Consider the following 24,110-nt stretch of genomic DNA (forward strand, 5'->3'; position numbering starts at 1 on the left):
TACCCACTCACCTGTCTGCTACCTCCCTACCCACTCACCTGTCTGCTACCTCCCTACCCACTCACCTGTCTGCTACCTCCCTACCCACTCACCTGTCTGCTACCTCCCTACCCACTCACCTGTCTGCTACCTCCCTACCCACTCACCTGTCTGCTACCTCCCTACCTACTTACCTATCCATCTACCTCTCTGTCTGTCTGTCTATCTAGCTACCATCTATCTAATTATTGATAATCAATAAAGGAAAATCACACGTCAGAAACGAACAAAATCCCGGGAGCTTGCTCCGCGGATCCCCTACACCTGTCATCCCGGCCTTCCTCCTCCCCCTTCGCTTAGCTCCGCCCCCGCGTGTCTCCGCCTCCTTATTCCAAGCCGCCGCCGAGCAGTCCCACGTGCATCACTATCCACGCCCGCCTCCCTCCCAGGATCTAGGCCAATGGGCTCGCGCATACGTCATCATCTACCGCTCACGGCGCTAGTCACGTGACGCCTTCACGCAAGCCCTCCTCCTCAGTGGTTCTGGGCTTGGGGAAGATGGCGAAGGTTTCCGAGCTCTACGACGTGACCTGGGAAGGTAACCGTTTAGAGGTTGAGATTGGGAGGGTGCGGAAGGGTCAGCCCCGCAATTGTCCCTTAGAGACTGGGTCCTGCGGGATGCCTTGCTGTGGTTCTGACTGTCGGAGCTGAGGCAGGGTCTCAGGCGCACCCCGGCCTAGGCCCGGGGCAGTGGTCCTAGCGGAGGCCTCTGCGTTGGCTCCTCCGGATTTGCTGACCTAATTTGTCCTACCGACCCCGGGTCGCCTCTTGGTCTGGGCGCCATGCGGCGTGGGTAAGTTCCTCTCGCTGCATCCACGGAGGCAGTGAAAGTGACTTGGACCGGGCCAGGAAGGCACCCCGGGTTCTGGAGGGAACTGCAGTCTGATCGGGAGGGTTTGTTGAAAAGCCCCTGGGCTCATGGCTTGCTCTCATATATTGTCCATTATTCTTTTGTTTCACTGACCCCAAACTTCTTTTTTTTTTATTTAATAGCCTTTTATTTACAGGTTATATGCATGGGTACCTTTACAGCATTAACAATTGCTAAACCTCTTGTTCCAATTTTTCACCTCTTACCCCCCACCCCCTCCCCCAGATGGCAGGATGACCAGTAGATGTTAAATATATTAAAATATAAATTAGATACACAATAAGTATACATGACCAAACAGTTATTTTGCTGTACAAAAAGAATCAGACTCTGAAATATTGTACAATTAGCTTGTGAAGGAAATCCAAAATGCAGGTGGGCATAAATATAGGGATTGGGAATTCAATGTAATGGTTCTTAGTCATCTCCCAGAGTTCTTTCACTGGGCGTAGCTGGTTCAGTTCATTACTGCTCCATTAGAAATGATTTGGTTGATCTCGTTGCTGAGGATGGCCTGGTCCATCAGAACTGGTCATCATATAGTATGGTTGTTGAAGTATATAATGATTTCCCGGTCCTGCTCATTTCACTCAGCATCAGTTCGTGTAAGTCTCTCCAGGCCTTTCTGAAATCATCCTGTTGGACTGACCCCAAAATTCATTGCCTTTCCTCACTGGAGGACTGTCAGGGGGTGAGAAATTCTAGGCCGGCATTTACCCGGGAAGGCATTCCTTTTTGACCTGCTCATCGCTGTGCTTGACTAGGGCACATTTGTATGCCTGGAAGTCCTTAAAAATCACAGAATTCTTAGACCAGCTACGTGACTAGGTTTCTAGGTCAGTCAGTAACCATTTATTCTGCGCCTGCTATGTACCAGGCACTGCATTAAATGTTAAGAGATACAAGAAGAGGCAACAGTCTCTGTCCTTAGGGAATTTAGAGTCTAATAGAGAAACAACATGCAAACAAATATACACAAAGCAAACTGTATACAGAATAAGTAGGGAATAATTAACGGGGAAGGTTGGGGAAAGTTTCCAATAAAAGATGGGATTTTAGGTGCAACTTGGAAGAAGCCTGGGAAGTCGAATGCAAGGTTTAGGAAAAATGCAGAACTGAGAGATTGAGTGTCATTGGGATCAAATAGTGTGTGGTGTAGCATAAGGTGTAAGAAAGAAAATTTGGAGGGAGCAAGGTTATGCTGGCTTTGAATGCCAAATAACACTTTGTATTTGCTTCTTTCTGCAATAAAAAGCCACTGGAGTTTATTGAAGAGGGAGGAGGATGATGAAGAACCTTTACTTGAGGAAGATTTCTTCACTAAGTAAATGAAGGATGAATTATAATAAGGAGAGACATATGATAGAGAGATAAATGGGTAGATAACGTACATGTGATAAATTAAACATAAACTGAAGAAAGGCCCTAGCATTAAAGCAGTTCATTTAAAGCTTTTTGTAGTAGATGGGCTTTGGATTGTACTTTAAGGAAGCCAGAGATATGAGATGAAGAGAAAGTGAATTCCAGGCCTGGGCAATCACCTCCAGGTGTAATAATGTACAATAAGAAGAAAATGTGCAAAGAATAATACAGGTCACTTAGTGGATCAAAAAGTATTAGAGAGGAAGATGGAAAAAGACTAAAACGGTAAGAGGGGGCCGCGTTAAAGAAAGGCTTTGAATGCCAAACAGGAGGTCATAAGAAACCATGAAATTTTTTGAAAGGGGGCATTCTTAACCTGAAATATGTGAACTTATTTAAAAATATATTTTGATAAGTTTCAATAAATTTTTGTAATCCTTTGTACGTATTTAAAAACATCATTCTAAGAAGAGGTTCATAGGCTTTATCATATTACTAAAAGAGATCTTGATCTAGATCATTTAACATTGTATGTATAACATGCTGGATGCAAGTTGTCCATTGGTCATTCTCTATTTCACCACAGGACAAAAATGTTTTGAGAGCTTCTGGCATGTCAGGTAGTCCTGAGCATTGAAAGAACTGGGTTCATTTTTATGTCACTATGGGCAGGCAAGTCACTAAACTTCCCTAGATTTCAATTATATCTATCACCTAATCTTAAAGGTTTGTGGATATGTGTCTAAATGTATGGATATCAAACATGTTGTAAGCCTTACATCCCTGTACAAGTATCTCCTTGTTCTTATAACAAGGATAAATAAATATAATTTATTTATTATGAGATAAATAAAAGTATTTTTGGTAGCATGAATCTGTTTCAGATAAAATATTTTGATGGAAGGCTACCTAGAAAGATGATCTATAGGAGCACTCTGAATTAGATTTTCAGAGTTAAGCTTCTTAAGAAGCTTAAGAAGTTTCTGGAAGACCAGAAATCTTTCCTTGATGGTATAAACAATGCCTTGGCAAGTTGAGAACTTGAGTTTTTATTGCAGCACGTTGACTTACTGATTGACTTGGGAGGGGAGAAAGTTATATTTTATTACTTTATCTGATGGAAAAACAAAAGCAAACTACTTTTGTACTTTAGAGTATTTGGAAGAATAACAAACATGAGCAAGATTTTAGTATATGTCTATCAATAATTTCTTTAGAAACCCATGGAAAAGGAAGAATGGATTAGAATTTAGAGATATTCTAGGTTTGGCTAGTTCAATAACTAGCTATGTGATTTGAGCAAGTTGGTTTTTGGTCAATAAAATGGGTATATGTGAATTATTTGGCTGTTAGTAGACTTTAGTGGTGGGCCTTTCTTCTGCCCTGAGACATCTCTGTCTTTGGCAATTATTTCATATCATTTCCCTATGTTGTCTTGTTTAAAGTGAGAGATTTTGATTAGAACAGGCAGGGGCACTTAACCTGGGATATTTGAAATATATATCTGTTTCAATGTGTGTGTATATTTATATGTATATTTATACATATACATACACACATGCATGCGTATGTTTGTATAACCATTTAGATATAATTAATTTCCTTTAAATCCTTTGTAATCTATTTTGTGTATTTAAAAATACTATTCTGAGAAGGGATCCATAATTTTTACTAGGCTGCCAAAGAGACCTGTGAAACAAAAAGCTCTTGGGTATTCCAAAATAGGTATTTCCACATCTATCTTCTAAAACAGAGCTATCAAACTTGCATAACAGAGCTGTCAAACTTGCAATAAAATATATTTGGGAAATAGTTAACAAAATAAAGATACAGCAAAAACAAAGGCCCTATCACATTTTAAAACCAAGTCAGTATATAGCCCTTCAGGGATCATTATGTATTGATAAGAGGTCCCCATTTCTATAAAAGTTTTATGCCATTGTTCTAAATGGTCCTAAAGATTCTGCAGCAAGGGTTCTTACCTCATCTTTCAACTGAAACTGCTTCCTCCAAAATTTAACTATGCTTTGAAATATTTGTACTTAAAATACCCACAGATTTGTGTCTTTGCAAAATAGAGAGACAATCTTGAAGCCATGTCTCCATCTCCTTTGCTCTATTTTAAAACTTTCTATAATCTGGCTTTCAATTTCATCATTCAACTGAAATTGTTCTCTTTAAAAGTACTAATCTATTATTGGTCAAATCTACTGACCTTTTTAACAGTCCTTGTTCTTGACCTCTCTGCAGTTTTTGACCTTCTTACTTGCCCTTTTCTTGATACTCTTTTTTTTTTTTTCTCCTAGATTTTTTTTTTTTTTTAATCAATGTTTTCTTTTGGTTCTTCTACCTCAGCCTCTTGCTGATTCTCCTGTAGGTCACAACTATTAGCATCAGGTATTTCAAGCCATCTAATCCCAGGATGTTCTATTGTGGGACCTATTCTCCATCTTTATTGTATTACTCTGTGATCTCCTCAGCTCCCATAAATTCAGTTATTTGTATGCAAATGATTCTTAATTTTATTTGGCTATCCCTAGGCTCTTATCTATCAGTCTTCTATCTTTAATTGCCTTTTGTACAATGAACACCTCAAACTTGCCTTATCCAAAATAGAACTCATTACCATTTTTCCTCAACTGTCCTGTCTTCTAGTACATTACTGTTAAAGGCATCACCATTCTTCCAGTTGCTCAAACTCACTTGATTCTTTATTCACACTCACCTCTCATATCCTGTGCATTGCCAAGTTGATTTTAACTTTATAACATCTCTTGCTTCAAATTTCTCTGGATTCTTAATCATTCCTCCATTCAATTGCAAAAGTGACTTTCTTTTAAAACATAGGCTCCAATTATGTTGTTCCATGACTTGAATTCCAGAAGTTCCTTATCATCCCCAGAATCAAATATAAAAACCTCTGTTTAGCCTTTGTAACCTGGTCCCTTTCCAATATTCCTATATCGTACTCCCTTCCATATCCTCTACAATCCAGAAACATTGGCTTTCCTGCTCTTCATCTCATTGGATACTCATCTCAGGACTCAATCACTGTCTCTATACTTTTGACTACTGCCTTTTAGTTTTCTTCATAGACTCATCTCAAATCCCACTTCCTACAAAAGTCATAGTCATTTGCCAGTCATTTTCCTCTGTTAGAAAGTGAGATCCTGGAGGTCAGGAACTTTATTTTTTGCCCTTTTTATGTATGTCACCAGATCTTAGCACTGTGCCTAGCACATAGAAGGCACTTAATAAATATTTGTTGATTTGTCTTAAAATCTAGTTGGGGAGACGATACCATATGTGAAACAAATAATGACCAGCAGAAGATGTGGCATTTCATAATTAGTTCACATTTATTTTATACACCAAGATTTATTTAGTATTTTCCCCATAAATCCTTGAGATAAGTAATGTAAGTATTATTATCCCTGTTTTACACCTGAGAGAACAAGACTTGGACTCAAGTAATTTGTCTAGTTACATATCTAATATGATTATACTGTGGACATAACAACTAGCTAGTATAGTGAATAAAGCCATGAACTTGTAATTAGGAAGAGTTGTTCAAATTCTGTTTCAGACTTTTCTAGCTGTGTGACTCTTAAGTAAAACATAGCTTTTTTTTTTTTTTTTTTTTTTTAAGAGGTACAAATGAAAGTGCAACTAATTCTTAGAATGTGTCCAAGGATGCTGCATTATTATGAAAGAGCCAGGTCTCATTGAGAACCAGTAGGAGGAGGGAAATAGGAAGAAAAGACATTAAAATGAAAACAAGTTTACTAGATATGGAAGAGAACACTAGAAGAGGCTTAGGTGGATAGAAATGAGGAAGAATGCAGTACAGGATCTGGAATGAAGGTTTGTATGATCACTGGACTGGGTATATCAAGATGGGAGTCTACTGCATTTGAAAGAAGTCTGTTCAGAAAGGTACTTTGATTTCTACTCCCCTTTATGTTCTCTCTTTTCAAAATTATTTTTTCTATATTTTGCATTTCTTTATCTGTATATGTATTATTAACTCTGGTAGAAAGTAACTTCAAGGGCAGAAGCTTTTTTCCCCTTTCTTTGTATTCCAAGTATCTAGGACATAATAGATACTTATTGAATCTAGTGACTTGCACAGTCATAAAACTGGTGTCAGGGAAGGATTTGAATGAATGAATTTTTAAAAAGTTTTTAAGTATTTATATGTTTGAAGCCCAGTACCAAGCAATGGGTATTCAAAAAAGGTATTATCTCCTGTTCTCTGGTACCTTAACTTCTAATGGAGGAAACAGAGAAGGTTTCATTTGTATTTTAAATGGAAAGTTCCTATAACACTTAGGATGGAAAGGCAAAGTATTGCGTCTTTTAATGTCATTTCCACTGATAAAAGCATATATGATGTTCTTAGGTTTAGTATTGAACAGGTTTGGTGGTTGAGAACTTCTTTGGCACCCTGAAGAGACAAAGGCTATGGCACCTGCAGAAGCTTTTGTTGGGCAACAGCATTTGCTTCTCTAAATAACTGTGGGGGCTTGAAGGGAAATAGTAAAGACTCTGGTAAATTTGGGGGGAGGGGAAGGAGGGTGCTAGTATTCCTAAAAATTTGTGGATTACTTGCTTATCCTTAGTAGTTGGTTTGTGACTAGTGTTGATTGGTGGGCTATCTCTCTACAGGGGTTGCTTTCCTCAGTGATGGAGAACATAGGATGGCAGCAGGCGCCAAGTGATCTGGGGAACATTCTTTTCCTCCTTTTTTCTCCCCCCTCAGAAATGAACGGAGTGTCTGTTGGTTTACATTCAATCTCCATAGATCTTTTTCTGGATGCAAAATGCCATTTTCTATTCAAAATTTATTAGAATTGCCTTGGATCACTGAACCACTGAGAAGAACTAAGTCTTTTATAGTTGATCATTGCATGTTTTTTTCCTTTTGGGTAAGAAGGGAGGTATGATTCTTGAGGTAGATGGTGATTTTATTCATTTGACAAATGCCACCTCTTCCTTTACCAGAATGCTAAGGATTAGTTGTCTGCTCTGTAGATAGCAATTGGTTGGTGTTTGATTTGAGTCTCTACTATTTCAGTGAGGTCAAACTCAAATAGAAGCAGGGGCCTCTAAATCATACAGCTGGCCACATATTGACTTAGAAAACCACATATTTACATGTTCTGTTGAATTTTTATTTTGTGAAATATTTCTCAATTATATTTTAATCTGATTTGTCCCTGTGTGACTATTGGATGTTTGATCCCACTGTACTATGTCACATTGTTTCTAATATATTGCAGGTTTTTTGTTTGTTTTTTGAAAGATATGTCTGGTAGTGATGTTCAGGATCTGGCAGCTCTAAGGAAGATAGGTCTTTAGGGTCAGAGTTTAAGAAGACTTATGTTACCTGGATGAAATACAAAATCCTCTATTGGGCATATAAAGCTTTTCATAAACTTTCCTATCTTTCAGTCTTTGTTTCTTATGATAACTTCCCTTTCCTCTTCCTGATAACTCATACAGCCTAAAATATGGGCTAAAAAACAGCTGCCTGCTGTTCCTTGAATGCACTACTTCCTTTTCATCCTTCCTACTTCCTCATGGCTTTCTTCATGCTTAAAAGAAGCCTGCACTTTCTGCAGGAGATTTTTTCTAATAGTTGTAGATCTTAGTGCCTTTATGAAATTTCTTCCCCAAAACTTAGTACATATCTTGTTTGTGCCTAGCTATTTTCATATTGTCTTCCTCTATTAACTTGTGGGCTACCCAAGATCAAGGACTGTTTTTTTCTTTATATCTCCAATACTTAGCACAGCACCTAGCATATTTTAAATGCTAAAATTGATTATGGAGCAGTCTAAGTCTGCTAATAAGAGTTGATGATAGGAAGTAATAGGAATGGAGAGGAATTCTAGACATATTTCAAAGTGCTGTTAGGTGTTGTGCTTGATTGAATATAAGGAAGATAATGAAATTACTCTAAGGTTCTACAGAAATGTAGACTTTAATAAGATTAACCAAATTTCTGAAAATTTTTTTTTTACAAGTGTGTAAAGTTTGAGATTAAAAGACTTTGAATGGGAAAATATTCTCTGAAAAAATATCATTAATTTTTTATAATTTAATATGACTTTTAGTCAGTCAATAAGCACTTGAGCCTACTATGTGTGTCAGACACTATATAAAATGTTGGGGTTACAAAATGAACTAAAAGACAGTCCCAGTCCTTAAGGACCTCACAGTCTCATGGATGAGACAACAGGTAAGTAGTCTTTATAAAGGAAGGAATCCTCCTGGAAATGGGGCAATGGAAAAGACTTTCTGTAATAGATGGAATATTAGTTGGGACGTAAAGGAAGCCAGTGGCAGCTGTGAGAAATGAGAGATCTCCAAACAGAGAAGGACTTGAGCAGAGAGGAGTATCTTGTTTGTGGAACACTAGAGAGGCCAGTCATTATTCCTCTATAGAAGAGTTTGAATAGGTAGGAAGAATCAGCAGAGAGTGTTGTCTCAAAAACCTAGAGAGAAAAATATATTAAGGAGATGAGAGTGATCGACAGTGTGCAGGATCGAGAAGAATGAGAGGATTGAGAAAAAAGTATTTGTTAAGTTAGAGATCATTACATTAATTTTTGAACAGAGCAGTTTTGGTGGAATGATGGAATTGGAAACTGTATTGTAAGTGGTTAAAAAGAATGAGAGAAGAGAACTTTTATACATTTATTATAGTCTTCTCAAGTAATTCAGCTACAAAGGACATACAATATAGAGGACAATAGCCATGGGTGTAATAGAATCAATTGTTGGCTTTTTGAGCATGGAGATGTGAGCTTGTTTATAGACAACAGGGAGAGATTGAAGTGAAGAAGACAGAAGGGGCTATCTCTTATAGAGGAGATGGGATGGGTAGAGTTAATAATTGCCTTGGTGTTTGAGGGCCCGGTTAAATAAAATACAAGTATTTTCTACTTCTTATTTGCAAGTCATTATTGGTGATTATCTTTTTCCATTGTTTTTTGTATTGCTGGCAATTTTGATTCTCTGGGAGATGACAAAGTTTGATGAATTACAGTCATATACCATTGAATAGTAATGTTTTTTTTTAAAAAAAATAGACTTTGGGCCATCAGTGAAATGCAGTTTTCCAAACTGGTCAGTCAGCAGATACTTATTAACTGTCATAGAAAAAGAAGCTTAATTTAATCTAGTTTCTGTTCTTCTTTTTTGGACCCAGCTCATTATCCATCTGTATTGCCTGCCCAAGATATGAATTAATGAACTATTAATCCAAATGTATGTCATATTTTGGATAGTGTGCAACTTTTTCCACTTTTTTTTTTCCAAGAGGATTATTAAAAGTTTCTCATTTGAACCATTGAGGAAACTTTTTAATCTGTAGCTTTATGAAGTTAATAGAATATCCCCTCCAAGTTATCCCTTCCAAAATTAAGGAAATCTTTTCCGCTTTGATCCTGTATAATAAATCTTCCATGATAGTTAACAAACATTTTTTAGGAAGTATATATTCCTCTGCTTTTATGTTTTTCTGGTACTGACAAATAATTGTTAAGTTAACATATACATAGCAGTTTCATTGCTGGAGGAATCTTAATAGGCTAAAATTTGCTCTATCAAGTCATTTTTTTTAAAAATAAATATATTTTATTGATATTCTTTTTTTATGTCTACAGTCATTTGCCTATTACTGCTTCCTATTGTAAAACTTGGAATAAACCAATACAGTCAAACAAAATAAATCAACAAATTAGCAATGAATAAAATTGTATGTCTTATTCTGCTTCTGTAGTCTGTTACTTTATTCTTTTCTTTGCTTTGTGTCATTTTATAAAATTCTTACAAAATTTCTTTGAATTCTTTATATTTATAATTTCTAAGCAGTTAACATAGGAATGGAATGGAATGGAAACATTCTGTAATGTTTACTATAACAGTTCATTCATCCATCCCCCAATAAAGAAATACTTTCAATCTAGTTCTTTAATACTTAACTATTATAAATAATTTTGTATATATGGGATCTTTTCCTCTTTCTTTGACCTCCTTAAATTATACTCTTAATGGTGACAACCTAGTATCCTGAGACTTAAAGCCTAAAGAATATCAATTCCCTGCAAACCCCACTGTATTTGCTTCCAGTATAGCCCCTGTACTCTTTATTGAAGGAAGAAATCATTGGGGAGGTGGGATCTACATTTCTTATCACCAGCAGCAACAACTGCTGACCAGTTTTCCTGAACAGACAGAAATTGCTGGAGTGGCAGCAATTTCAAGACCATCAGTATTTCTAGGTCAGCCTTCATGGCATTATCTCAGAAGACATCTGCTATAGAGAAAGGGTCCAGAATTACCCTCCAATGGTCAACCAACTACCATACCCCAGAAACTCATGCCTTCCTTGCTGAGAAGCAGCAGGACACCCAAGGAGAGGCAGGTAGCCTCACTTCAGAGACCATCTCTCTTAAAACTCTGATCACAGGGATTGTTATCTTTTTCTTTTTGTATCTCCAATGTTTGCCACTTATAAGTATTTAATAAATGTTTCATTTACTTAGAATCACACAGTCAGTATATATTGGAGATGGGAATTGAATTCAGATCTCTTAGATTCATGGCAAGTTCTCTGTTTACTGCACACTACTTTCCATAGCATTAATAATTTTTAAAAAATATATTCTGTCTTAAAAATATTGATATTCATTTTATCCTTTTTTAGTTGGTATTTTTGTGCATATTTTGTAGTATGTGCATATATTAGTACAGTCAGTCTATATAAGTTGTATATACAGTCTTCTGTTCGAGGGGCAAAGCCTAAAAGTTTTCACTGATAGGTTGCTTTTTGGTCACATTCCCCTATATGATTACTTGTTTTTGGCATTGAAAGGTTGAGTGGTTTTCCTGTGGTCACACCTGGTATCCACCTGAAAAAGGAATTTAATCTAGATTTTAATGACTCCCAAGGTCTCACCTCTATCCATTATGCTATACTTCTTCTCTGAATTTAATTTTTAATTAAAATCTTAATTAAAATTTATAAACCGTTTAATTATAAATTGATTTTGCATTTTTGAATTTGTTATTGACCCAAAAAATGTTTTTTGTTTTTCAGAAATGCGGGATAAAATGAGAAAATGGAGGGAAGAAAACTACCGAAATAGTGAACAGATAGTAGAAGTTGGAGAGGAGTTAATTAATGAATATGCTTCCAAGCTTGGAGATGATGGTAAGCTTTTAATTTTTTAAACATATTAGTATACACATTTATATATATTTTTATAATAAACTCAGTTGCCAGTAGATGACCCACCCAAGAGCTACAGATATCACCTACTTTTCATATACCTATCCATTGTTGATTCCAGGTTATGAATTCCTTTATATGATGCTTTAGCTGCTGAATTTTGTTTTGGGTGATTTGTACCCTATATCACAGATCAGTGATTTTTTTTTCCTTACTGATGTGAATAAGCAACCTAATTTTAATTTAGCAGATGACATTCAAGAGTTACTATGACCAAAAATTCATCCCCCTGAAGTTAACCTGGGTTAACACTCTCCAAATTTTGTCTATCCTTGGGCAACAGATACAGTAAATACTTTATTAGGTCATTACAACATTTCCAGCTTGGTAGAATTGGCAAGAAATCATTATTATTGCCTTAGACTTTGAAAAACCCAGGGTTACTTCCAAACCACAGTGAATTATTAAAAGAGGACTTTAGTGGTAGTATGCTTTTATATACCATAGTGCAGCATTAAAGAAATTTTGTTGATCTAGTAATTGGAATTAACAAAACAAAACAAAACTCTACTTTTAGAATTAAGTAAGGAGGATTAAAAATTAAAATAGTTTTGCTACTTTCTAGCTGTTTGATCTTGGAATTAAAGTAATTCACTTTACTGAGTCTCTTTTTCATCCTATAAAATTAAAGTTGGATCTGTCTTGTTAGTGCTTTTATTACACAGCTGAAATTCCTTCTTACCATTATATACATTGATTTTAGTAAGTATTTGACCAACTTATCTTTTATACCTATATTAATAAAGTGCAGTATATTTGTGGCAGATTGAATAACTATGGTCAGATTAATGGATTGCTATCATTGTATTGGGAGCGCAGTGAGTTCTGTCCTTGGTGATTTCCTATTTGTCATTTTTATCAGTGTTTTGCTTGAGGATTTAGAAGGCCTGTTTATCTCATTTCCTGATGGAATAGAGGTATAATAGTTCCATGTGATTCTTTTGATCTTGTTAGTTTTGAATTGGCCGGAAGCCACAAGAAATAAATTCAGAATTCTCCATTTAAAATTACAGAGAAAATAATTTAGGATAACAGCATATGAAAAAGTCTTACAGATTTTTACCCAAAAAGTGAATTAGATGTAAATAAAAATAAAATAATTATATTAAAGAAAGTAATAGTTTCCCTATTTATTGTTGGCCTGTTTTAGTCCCCACAGCAGCTATTCCAAAACTTTTATACTCTTCTCAGTGCCTAATCAAGTCCTTATTCAGTCAAGGATTTCTTCAGTACTAACATTGTGAAAAGCTTTGAGACTATAGTGATAATGAATGATACAATCCTTCTTTACCAGAAGTTTACATTCTATTGAGGAGGCAATAAAAGTATATGTAAGCCTATATAATAATTACTAAGTACTTTTAAAAATTAGTTTTAGGGACTGCTAATTAATTATTAGCCGTTAATGTGATCAAGAGAGACTTCATGTAGTAGAAGGTGCTTAAACTAGTTCTTAAAGAGAGAGAGGAAATCTGTGATATGGAAGTGAAGAGAAAATACCATCCAGCCTAGGGTACAGAGTGCTATGTATGAGGAATAATGAGCTCACTTTCCTTAGGTCATACAATATGAGGAGGAGAAAGAGTGGTTGTGGCTAGGTTGTGAAGAGATTTAAAAGCTTAATAAAGGAATTTGTGTTTTTTCTAAAAGTATTAAGAAGTCATTGAAGTATATTAGGAAAACTATCAATATAATTGGCCATGTTAATAACCAAATTAACAAAAACCATATGATCATCTCAATAGATGCAGAAAAAGCATTTGATAAAATCCAACATCCATTCCTATTAAAAACACTTGAGAGTATAGGAATAAATGGACTTTTCCTTAAAATAATCAGCAGCATCTATTTAAAACCATCAGTAAGCATCATATGTAATGGAGACAAACTGCAACCATTCCCAATAAGATCTGGAGTGAAACAAGGTTGCCCACTATCACCGTTACTATTTAATATTGTATTAGAAACGCTAGCTTTAGCAATAAGAGCTGAGAAAGAGATTAAAGGAATAAGAATAGGCAATTAGGGCCAAATTATCACTCTTTGCCGATGACATGATGGTATACTTAGAGAACCCCAGAGATTCTGCTAAAAAGTTATTAGAAATAATCCACAACTTTAGCAAAGTTGCTGGTTATAAAATAAACCCACATAAGTCATCAGCATTCTTATATATCACTAACAAAATCCAACAGTCAGAGTTACAAAGAGAAATTCCATTTAAAGTAACTACTGATAATATAAAATATTTAGGAATCTATCTGCCAAGGGAAAATCAGAAACTTTATGAGCAAAATTACAGACCACTTTTCACACAAATTAAGTCTGATCTAACCAATTGGAAAAATATTAAATGCTCTTGGATAGGGCGAGCAAATATAATAAAGATGACAATATTACCTAAACTAATCTATTTATTTAGCGCTATACCAATCAGACTCCCAAAAAACTATTTTAATGACCTAGAAAAAATAACAACAAAGTTCATATGGAAAAACAAAAGGTCAAGAATTTCAAGGGAATTAATGAAAAAAAAATCAAATGATGGTGGCTTAGCTGTACCAGATCTAAAATTATATTATAGAGCAGCAGTTACCAAAACTATTTGGTATTGGCTAAGGAATAGATTAGTTGATCAGTGGAATAGATTAGGTTCAAGGGATAAAACAGTCAACAAATATAGCAACCTAGTCTTTGACAAACCCAAAGATCCCAGCTTTTGGGATAAGAACTTACTGTTTGATAAAAATTGCTGGGAAAATTGGAAACTAATATGGCAGAAACTAGGCATTGATCCATACTTAACGCCGTACACCAAGATAAGGTCAAAATGGGTTCATGACCTAGGCATAAAGAATGAAATTATTAATAAATTAGAGGAACATAGGATAGTTTACCTCTCAGACCTGTGGAAGGGGAAGGTCTTTATGACCAAAGCAGAACTAGAGATCATTACTGATCACAAAATAGAAAATTTCGATTATACCAAACTGAAAAGTTTTTGTACAAACAAAACTAATGCAGACAAGATTAGAAGGGAAGCAATAAACTGGGAAAATATTTTTACAGTCAAAGGTTCTGATAAAGGCCTCATTTCCAAAATATATAGAGAATTAACTCTAATTTATAAAAAATCAAGCCATTCTCCAATTGAAAAATGGTCAAAGGATATGAACAGACAATTCTCAGATGAAGAAATTGAAACTATTTCTAGTCATATGAAAAGATGCTCCAAGTCATTATTAATCAGAGAAATGCAAATTAAGACAACTCTAAGATACCACTACACACCTGTCAGATTGGCTAAGATGACAGGAAAAAATAATGATGATTGTTGGAGGGGATGCGGGAAAACTGGGACATTGATGCATTGTTGGTGGAGTTGTGAACGAATCCAACCATTTTGGAGAGTAGTTTGGAACTATGCTCAAAAAGTTATCAAACTGTGCATACCCTTTGATCCAGCAGTGTTACTACTGGGATTATATCCCAAAGAGATTATAAAGAAGGGAAAGGGACCTGTATGTGCACGAATGTTTGTGGCAGCCCTTTTTGTAGTGGCTAGAAACTGGAAACTGAATGGATGTCCATCAGTTGGAGAATGGCTGAATAAATTGTGGTATATGAAAATTATGGAATATTACTGTTCTGTAAGAAATGACCAACAGGATGATTTCAGAAAGGCCTGGAGAGACTTACACGAACTGATGCTGAGTGAAATGAGCAGGACCAGGAGATCATTATATACTTCAACAACAATACTAGATGATGACCAGTTCTGATGGATCAGGCCATCCTCAGCAACGAGATCAACCAAATCATTTCTAATGGAGCAGTAATGAACTGAACCAGCTATGCCCAGAAAAAGAACTCTGGGAGATGACTAAAAACCATTACATTGAATTCCCAATCCCTATATTTATGCCCACCTGCATTTTTGATTTCCTTCACAAGCTAATTGTACAATATTTCAGAGTCTGATTGTTTTTGTACAGCAAAATAACGTTTTGGTCATGTATACTTACTGTGTATCTAACTTATATTTTAATATATTTAACATCTACTGGTCATCCTGCCATCTAGGGGAGGGAATGGGGGGGGGTAAGAGGTGAAAAATTGGAACAAGAGGTTTGGCAATTGTTAATGCTGTAAAGTTACCCATACATATATCCTGTAAATAAAAGGCTATTAAATAAAAAAAAAAATAAAAAAAAATTCATTGAAGTGCTTTAAATAGAGAAATGTTACCATAAGATCTGAATTTAAAGAATAACACTCAAGAGGGAGAGATGAGTCAGGAAGACCAGTTAGAAGGCTAATCTCTGCAAGAAATCAAGAAATCTTCATGGTAATTGTATGACTAGAGAAGGGTTTGTGTTTAAGAGATATTGTGGATGTAAAAACAGCAAGATTTGGTTTACCACATAGATTATATGGTAAGAGAGAATAAGGAGAGGACAAATTTAAGATTGGAAGAATTCTGATTGACAAAAACAGCTAAGTGTAGAAGAGGGGAGAATTTGGAAGAAGTAATGATTTTTGTTTTGGGAATGATGAGATCTTCAGGACTTCCAGTTTTAATTAATAAATGAAATGGAATTGAATGTCTGGAGGGAGCTTGGAACTATATACAGATTTGGAAATCATATGTGTAAAGATGTGATAAATAAAATTATCGGGATAGATGAAGTTATTAAGAGAACTGAGGAAAGAGCCTAAGACCAAGCCTTAGGAAATATCTACATTTAGGGAATGTGATCTGTGTGATGAACCGGAGAAAGAGTGAGAAGCAACAATTAGGTAATGTTGGAGAATTAGGAGAGAATAGGGCCATGGAAGCTCAAAGAGCAAGGAAGACTATCTTGTAGGAAATTGGGAAAAGGAGGACAGAGATGATGTCATTAGATTTTGAATGAAGAGCACAGGATCTCATTTGAATAGCCTAATAGTACTCAGTACAGTAAGGGGAATGGTCCTCATCTGAAAGAAAGCTTGGAGTAATATCTTGTTGAGGCTTGAAGAGAGAAAAGAAGGTTTGCAAAATCTTTTGTGGAGCATGAGAGAAAGTTGCTGAGGATTGATTAAAAGAATCAATTTGCTGCAGTGAAAGCCCAGTCGAAGTTGAATGATATTAATTTAAAATGCATCTAGTTAGCATGATTGTGTGCACATGAGTAGAAGAAACAGGTGTAAGAGTGATCTAGGGCTGAGGTTTAGCAGAAGACAAGCAGTAATAGTACAGGGAGACAAGAGCTTTGAAAACTAACTTTGCATCTGATATAAACGTCTTAAAATTTCTTCTCTACAAAGTTCTCTGTATCATCAGCTAACTTTTCCTTCTCTGTTTTGTGAGAGGAAGAAGTGTCCATGTTGCTTCTTTTCTTTGACTACTTTGGACTGACTCCCATTTCCTCCTATTTCCTCCAAAGTCTGGTTCTTTCAGTTTATATAATCTTGCATTAGAGCTGGAAGGATCATTTGATGCCATATAACCTAATTCCTTTTCTTTACAGCGAAAGAAACAAAAGCTCAGAAGTTAAGTGATTTGCCCATCTAATGAGAGTCAGAGATAGCATTTGAACTCAGGCCTTCCTGACTCCAAGGTCAGTTTTGCTATGCTGTGCTGTTTCTCATTTCTCTCTGTTAGCTCTTCTCTATGTCTATCTATATACAACATCTCTTTACTACTGCTATTAATAAGAGCCCATCATTATACACTGTTTTAAGGTTTACAAAGTGACATTGGGCAAATCACATAATATCTGAGCCTCAGTTTATTCATCTGTAAAATGTGGAGTTTTGACTAGACAAACTTTTATCTATCCCTAGTTCTTAGTACCTGGCACATAATAGTTGCTTAATAAATGATTGGTCACTTAATGTTATAGTTTTTAAGCCAACAATACTATGAAGGAGGTAATGTAAGTATTATCTTACCCATTTTGTAGATGGGAAAGACAAGGCCAAAGTAAGTGAAGGTCACACACAATAAATGTAAAAATTAAGAGTTTTCTGACACAAAACTATATTTTAAAATGTCTTAATTAGATTTTAACATTTGATTTATCAATACAACTCAACTTGCTTATAAGCTCCACTTAAATTAATCTCCAGGTGTAAACAATTTCCATTCCCTCACTGTTTCTCTTCCAATTTACTTTGAGGTCTCTTGATACAGTCAAAGAATTTTAAAGTTGAAAGGCACCTTGGCTTATGATGAAAGGTATTTTCTATCTCCAAAAAAGAGTTGGTGAAACCTGAATGCAGATCAAAGATACTTTTTTTTTAACTTTCTTAATTTTTTTGTTTGCATTTTCTTTCACAGATTGACTTACATGGAAATATATTTTGTATGATTTATGTATAACCTATGTCAAATTGCTTGTTTTCTAAATGAATGGGAAATTGGAGCTCAAAACTTGAAAAAAGAAGTTAAAATTGTTTTTTACATGTAATTGGAGAATTAATTAATTCTTAATTAATGTAATTAAGAAATTTCTTTAAAAAAGGTACCTTGATGGTGCCACTCCCAACTCCATACACAAAACTTTAATTTAACTGAGAAGTGGTTATCTAATACCTGTTTGAAGATTTCTAAGGAAGGAAAGCCCATCGCCTCTTGAGGCAGACCATTTTCATTTTGGATAGCTCATATTGTGAGGTGGTTTTGTTTTTTTCCATTAACAAGCTTATATTGACAGCTTTGCAACTTACACCTTTTGCTCTCACTTCTATTTTCTGTGGCAAAAAGAGCAAGTCTGATCCGCCTTTCACATGACAGCCCTTCAGATACTTGAAGAAAACCTCTTGAGTCTTGTTTTCTCTATATTAAAGCTCATTTTCATAGTAGATCCACATATGTCATGGACGATAACTATTTTTTGTTTTTCTGATTGCCTTCTCTCTAGATACTCCCTAGCTTGCCAGTGTCTTTCTTAAATCATGGTGCCCAGAACTGAACATAGTATTGAATTTGAAGCTTTATGAGAAACAGGTGATAAGGGACTGTTACCTCCCTAAACTATGTAACTTTTAATGTAGTCTAAGTATACATTATCATTTTTGGCTGCTGTTATAACACTACTAATTCATATTGATCTTTAAAACCTTTAGGTTTTGTTTGTTTTTTTTTAAGTAATTTCTGTCTAACCATACACTTTCACCTTTACATATACCATTGCTTTTTTTTATATATAATATTTTATGTTTTTCCTTATTAACAAATACTTCTAGCATTTCCATAATATTTTCTTATTTGATACTCGTAACAACCCTGTGAAATAGGTGCTGTTAATTTCTCTGTTTTACAGTTGCAGAAACTGAGGCAGAGATTAAATGACTTGCCTAGGGTTATACAGCTAGTAAATGTCTTTTTGAACTCAGATCTTCTCTACTTCAGACTACTTAAATACCTAAGTAGCCTCTAGCTAAGTTATCCTGTTACAAAAAGATAGGACTAAGCTACTGCTTGTAACTTATTCCTTGATTTTATTGGGTCTGAATTTAGTGTGTTTATTTTGTTTTTCCTGACTAGGTTGTAAGTATATTAAGGGAAGGGAAATTTATTTTGTCTCTGTACTTATAGCACTTACCACAGAGCCTGGAACATTGTGTAAACTTAATAGCACTTGTTGATTGGTTGATATCATAGTGGTACATAAGCTATTATTTTGCTTTTGAATTTCCCCACCCTCCCCTTTTCGTTGTTTCATAAAGTTCTTTCAGAATTTGTTTATTTATATCCTAACTACCTTTTAGTACTTATTATGTTAATATGTCATAATTTATTTCATTGTCTTCTTCTAAGGATTTTAAGAATTCTTTCACATTTTTTTCTCAGTTATATAATAATAGTGCTATGAAAATCTTTGAAAAGATTGCTTTTTAGTTTTTTATAATACTGTCAGGCTATATGCTCAGGAATGAAGTCAGTATTTTTTTTTTTTTTAAGTTATTATATACTACAAATTTCTCTTTAAAAAAGATTTAATTAATTTATAGGAATGCACTCCCCCCGCCCCACTCTTGTCAGTATTGTGTCTTTGCTTTTCAATATTTTTGCCAATATCATGAATAAATTGATGCCAAAAGTTATTTTAACTTGATTCTCTTGGGTTATTAATTTGAGCATTCCTAAGTCATTGATTAATACCTTGTGTTTACATCTTTCGACATTTATATCCTGACACCATTTAACCATTGTAAACTTGGAAGCACCCATGTGATCTAGGTATTAGAGAGCATTTTATCTGTCATATTTGCTATAAATATTTTAAAATATAGCCTGTGGAATAACATACGACTTCAAAATATTTAAAATATTTTTCTTTTGTATTTTTGTATGCAGTTTTTAAAAACACAGTTAAGCCTATTTACCTTGTTTTCTTCCACTTGTTGAAAAAAGAAATATTCTTTCCATTTGCTGAAGAAAAAAGTTGTTTCCTTTCCATATGAGTTCTATGAACTCTAGAAATAATGGTAGAAATAAAGCCCTCATAATCCTCACTTTTTCCTTTACCATTAAATGAAGAAATTAACCCGTTTCCTCTTTTTTTCCTTCTTTTAATACTGTACTCTTTTGGTATCCATACCTTGCTGATGATTCCTTTTTCTACCTTTTTTTTTTCCCTGCCTGCTTTTCTTTGGACCTTTGATTATGTGTTCTGTAGAATTCTGCAATCTTTTCCTTTTTTCTCTTAATAGTCGCTGCAGTGGTGGTCCCCATCAATCCCAGTCTCAGAAACCATTTTTATTTTTTAGAAACAAAGGGCTATTTTGTCTCACATATCTACCCGGACTCTACCTGTACCTCCAATTTCATTTATCTAAAATTGGGCTACCAAACCAAGTTTTATTGCCTGCTGTTTTTTTTTTTTTTTTAAATAATGTTATTATTTATGCATCTCTTAGAAGATGCATAACCTTTATCTCTTCTATCTAGTCTTTTACTAAGTTCCTTGGATTCTATCCCTGTAATAATTTGAGTTTGTCATCGTCTTTTACTTCAGAGTAACCACTACAGTTTAGATTTTAATCACCTTTCACTTGTGTTATGATAATCTTTGAAGTAGTTTCTGTTTCTTATTTCTCCCTTTTCCTAACCCAAACTTCTTTTTAAAAAATTCCATCTTATATGTATGCTTAATCTTTTTAATGAATAGTTTGAACATAGTAATTATGCTTAAAATTCCTTCAATGTCACCTCATAGCCTATGGAATAAAATACAACTTCAAAAATTTGGTATGCTTGCTAGTTTCTGAGCTTGTTTTATGTACTTTTCTTGTCTACCGTTAAAATGGTACCTATCCTTCAAGTACCAACTTCAAAGTCATTTCTTTTATGAAATTCGCTTTCTTTACCTCTCCATCAAAACATATATATATCTTTCAACAATTTGCCCTTGTCTACTTCTGTCCACTAAGTTTCCTATTTCCTTTTTCTCTTATTTGTAATTTTCTCTTTTAGGCTTTTTTGAGGACAGAGGGACTATCTTATTTACCTTTGTATCAACTCAGTCAATGAACATATTCAGTGCCTATTAGGTGCCAGGAATTATTCTGAACTCCAGAAATACAAAAAAAGACACAAAAGACAAACCCTGCCCTCAAGGAGCTTACAATCTACATGCGGGAGAACACATGTACAGAAATATATATAAGGCAAACTATATATAGGATAAACAGGAAATAATTAACAGTGAAAAGTCACCAGAGTTCAAAGGGATTGATAAAGGTTTCCTATAGAAGGTGGAAATTTTAGTTGGGACTTAAAGGAAGGTAGGGAAGTCAGGTGCAATTGAGGAGGGAGAATAATCCAGGCATGAGGAACAGCCAGAAGAATGCCTTGACCTATTTTCCATAGCAACTATAACAGTTCTACAGATAAGATGCTCTCTTAAGTATTTGTCTAATGATTAAAAGTATTGGTCCACAAATCTGAATTTTCTTTTTTTCTTGTTCTGGGTATAACAATTTTGAAACAGTGACAAACCAGGTGTTACTTACGTGAGGGCAAACACGAGGGACATGAAAGAAGCATTGTAATGTGATGACAGTTAAAAGATGTGGTATTTGGTTTGGAAAAGTCTTTAGAGAAAAAAGAATATTACTTTCAAAGAACCATAGTGTGGCAAAGTATAGACATTTATTTCATGTTAATTCAGAAGGTAGAACTAGAACTGAGAGATTCTTGGAAGTTTTAAATTAAATATTTAACACTAACTGTATGCAAAGGGATCTGGCAATACAAAGACCAATAAGTTTCCGTTCATAAAGAGTTTCTAAAGGAAGTACAATATGTACAGCAGATAAATATAAGGTCATAAGAAATAGGGAAAGAACAACCAAAAGGACTAGAAAAGTCTATGTGGAGGTATAGTTTTGAATTAAATCATGTAATTTTGAAGGCCTCTGGAGGACATTGGCAAGCTTGATGGTTAGTTTGTGTAGCTCTATGGAGTCAGAGTATGGAATTAGAAAATTGGGGAAAAGTTAGTACTCAGTCTGATTAGTGTGGATCTCATGAAATGGAAAGTGATAGGTAGGAGCTGGATATAGAGGTCTTTTAATGTCAAGTTGAGGACTTTGTATTTTATGCCAGAATGTTTGAGGAAGAGAGAAGAAAGAGACACTAAAGGTTTTGGGAGACAGACCATTCCTTAGAGAGTATGGAGTTTAGATTGGAGAGGGGAGAACAATTAAGAGACAATTATAATAGTTATTGAAATATGTTTAGTTTATAAGAATTGAAGTAGAGAGCCAGTAGCTAGAGAGGGATTGAAGATAAAAGAAAGATGAATAGATGAAGGTTCTATAGCTGATGGGAAGAGAGAGAGGGCACAAGTAGAAGGGTCACTGCTTTCTCAGGGATCTTTCCTGACCCATGCACCCCCAACCCTAATGAATGACAATCTCTCCTCAAATTTTTGGACGCAATAATTTGCACTTATCTGTTTATATATTGTATGATCCTTGTAGCATATAAACTCCTTGAGGGCAAAGGGAGTTTTTCATTTGTATTTGTATCCCCAGCACTTAACATATAAGCACTTATTCCTTATTGGATTGAGTTAGAGAAAGGAGGAGAAAATGAATGAATATATAAAAGGATTTTGAGCAATGGAAGAGGGCAAATGAGAGAGCTAGTAATTAATGATTTTGAATTTCTCAGTAAGGTAGGAGTCATTTACATCTATTGGAAAATAAAGGGGATGCTTTAAGGTGTTTTAAGCATTTTTATTTTACAATTTTCCATTTGTTCGTCTTTTTGTCTATCTAGTTTGGATAATATATGAACAAGTGATGATTGCTGCTCTGGACTATGGTCGGGATGACTTAGCATTGGTAAGTATTTAAACTATATTTTCTTTGCCTTACATATTCTATATAGTTACAGTTTAGCATGGAAAGGTGTAACTTAGATTTTTAAAATGCTTTGGAAGCAATCTATTTTTTTAAGGGTGTAAAAGAAAGTTTAATTTTAATGATAGAGTTATTAAACACTGATCAAAGATAAATGGGAGTAGTCCTGGAGTGGGAAGCCACATTCTCCCCTTTTCTTCTTTCTTCTGCCAGAATATGTGCAGTAACAAAGTTTCTAGCCACTATTCCCTCTGCTATATCCTCCTGCTTTGATGTAATTATGGAACTTTTAGGAGCTATATCACCTGTAACACTTTTTTTGCCTTTTTTTTTAATTTGAAAAAACAGTAAGGAAAATGGGAAAATGGACAAGAAATCCAAAATAAAATAAAACGAGAGAGAGAGAGAGAGAGAGAACACGAACGAGAACGAACATTGTCATATGCTCAGCAGTGTGTCAGGGAAGATTCAAAATATATAACAACAAATTTCCAGATCAAAAAAGTATGTGTGTATATGTGTATCATTCATGAATATAATTTCTTCTAATATATATATTATCTAACATGATATCTAAATTATATTCATGAATGATCATTTTTTCTTTAACTCTTTTTAAAATTGTTCTTCAGTTCTCTGTCGTGTACCTTATTTACTTTATTCTTTTTTTCCCCTTTGTCCACTCCCCAGCAAGCTACTTTTAAGAAAAGATGTATTTATATATACATAAATACATACATACTTACACATACCCCACAAAGACATATGCATCTTTCCTATCCTTGTTGCCTCTTTAATTAAATTTTGCTCCATAACTTGCCTTGCTATCCCCTCTCTTAAGGATCCCTCCTTTGTCTTCTTCCTTCATCCTTTGCTTCACTATCTGTCGATCCCTCCTCCCTTGTTTTTTATTTTATTAGATCATAGCAAGGGATGCAGCAACATCTGTGTCTGTTTTCTGACAGCCCTCCAACAGTTCCTTAATTTATATCTATATCAATAGAGATGAAAGGTAACTACTTTTCACATAATTAATTATCTCTCTCATACTACACTTTTTTTTTTTTAAATCTCTAACATTTGGCTTAGCAATAGCATTTTCCCATTCTTTCAGTACCTTTCAATGTAGTTCATCTGGATAGTGTGACTTTTACTCATCAAAAGCAGCTGTATTCT

The 24,110-nt window shown here is 34.8% G+C and overlaps 1 protein-coding gene across 2 annotated transcripts in view; it reads left to right on the forward strand.

Moving 5' to 3' along the window:
- The first annotated feature begins 448 nt into the window (after positions 1–448).
- Positions 449–24,110, forward strand: part of EMC2 (ER membrane protein complex subunit 2) — a 60,817-nt gene continuing 37,155 nt past the window's right edge. For both annotated transcript variants that reach the window (XM_003760324.3, XM_031947118.1), the window contains exons 1-3: positions 449–577; positions 11,382–11,495; positions 22,852–22,916. In XM_003760324.3, coding sequence (XP_003760372.1) covers positions 538–577; positions 11,382–11,495; positions 22,852–22,916 — 219 coding nt within the window. In that variant the 5' untranslated portion in view covers positions 449–537. The remainder of the gene's footprint in view (positions 578–11,381; positions 11,496–22,851; positions 22,917–24,110) is intronic.

This window comes from Sarcophilus harrisii, chromosome 1, assembly GCF_902635505.1.
Source record: "Sarcophilus harrisii chromosome 1, mSarHar1.11, whole genome shotgun sequence".
NCBI classification, from domain to species: Eukaryota; Metazoa; Chordata; class Mammalia; order Dasyuromorphia; family Dasyuridae; genus Sarcophilus; species Sarcophilus harrisii.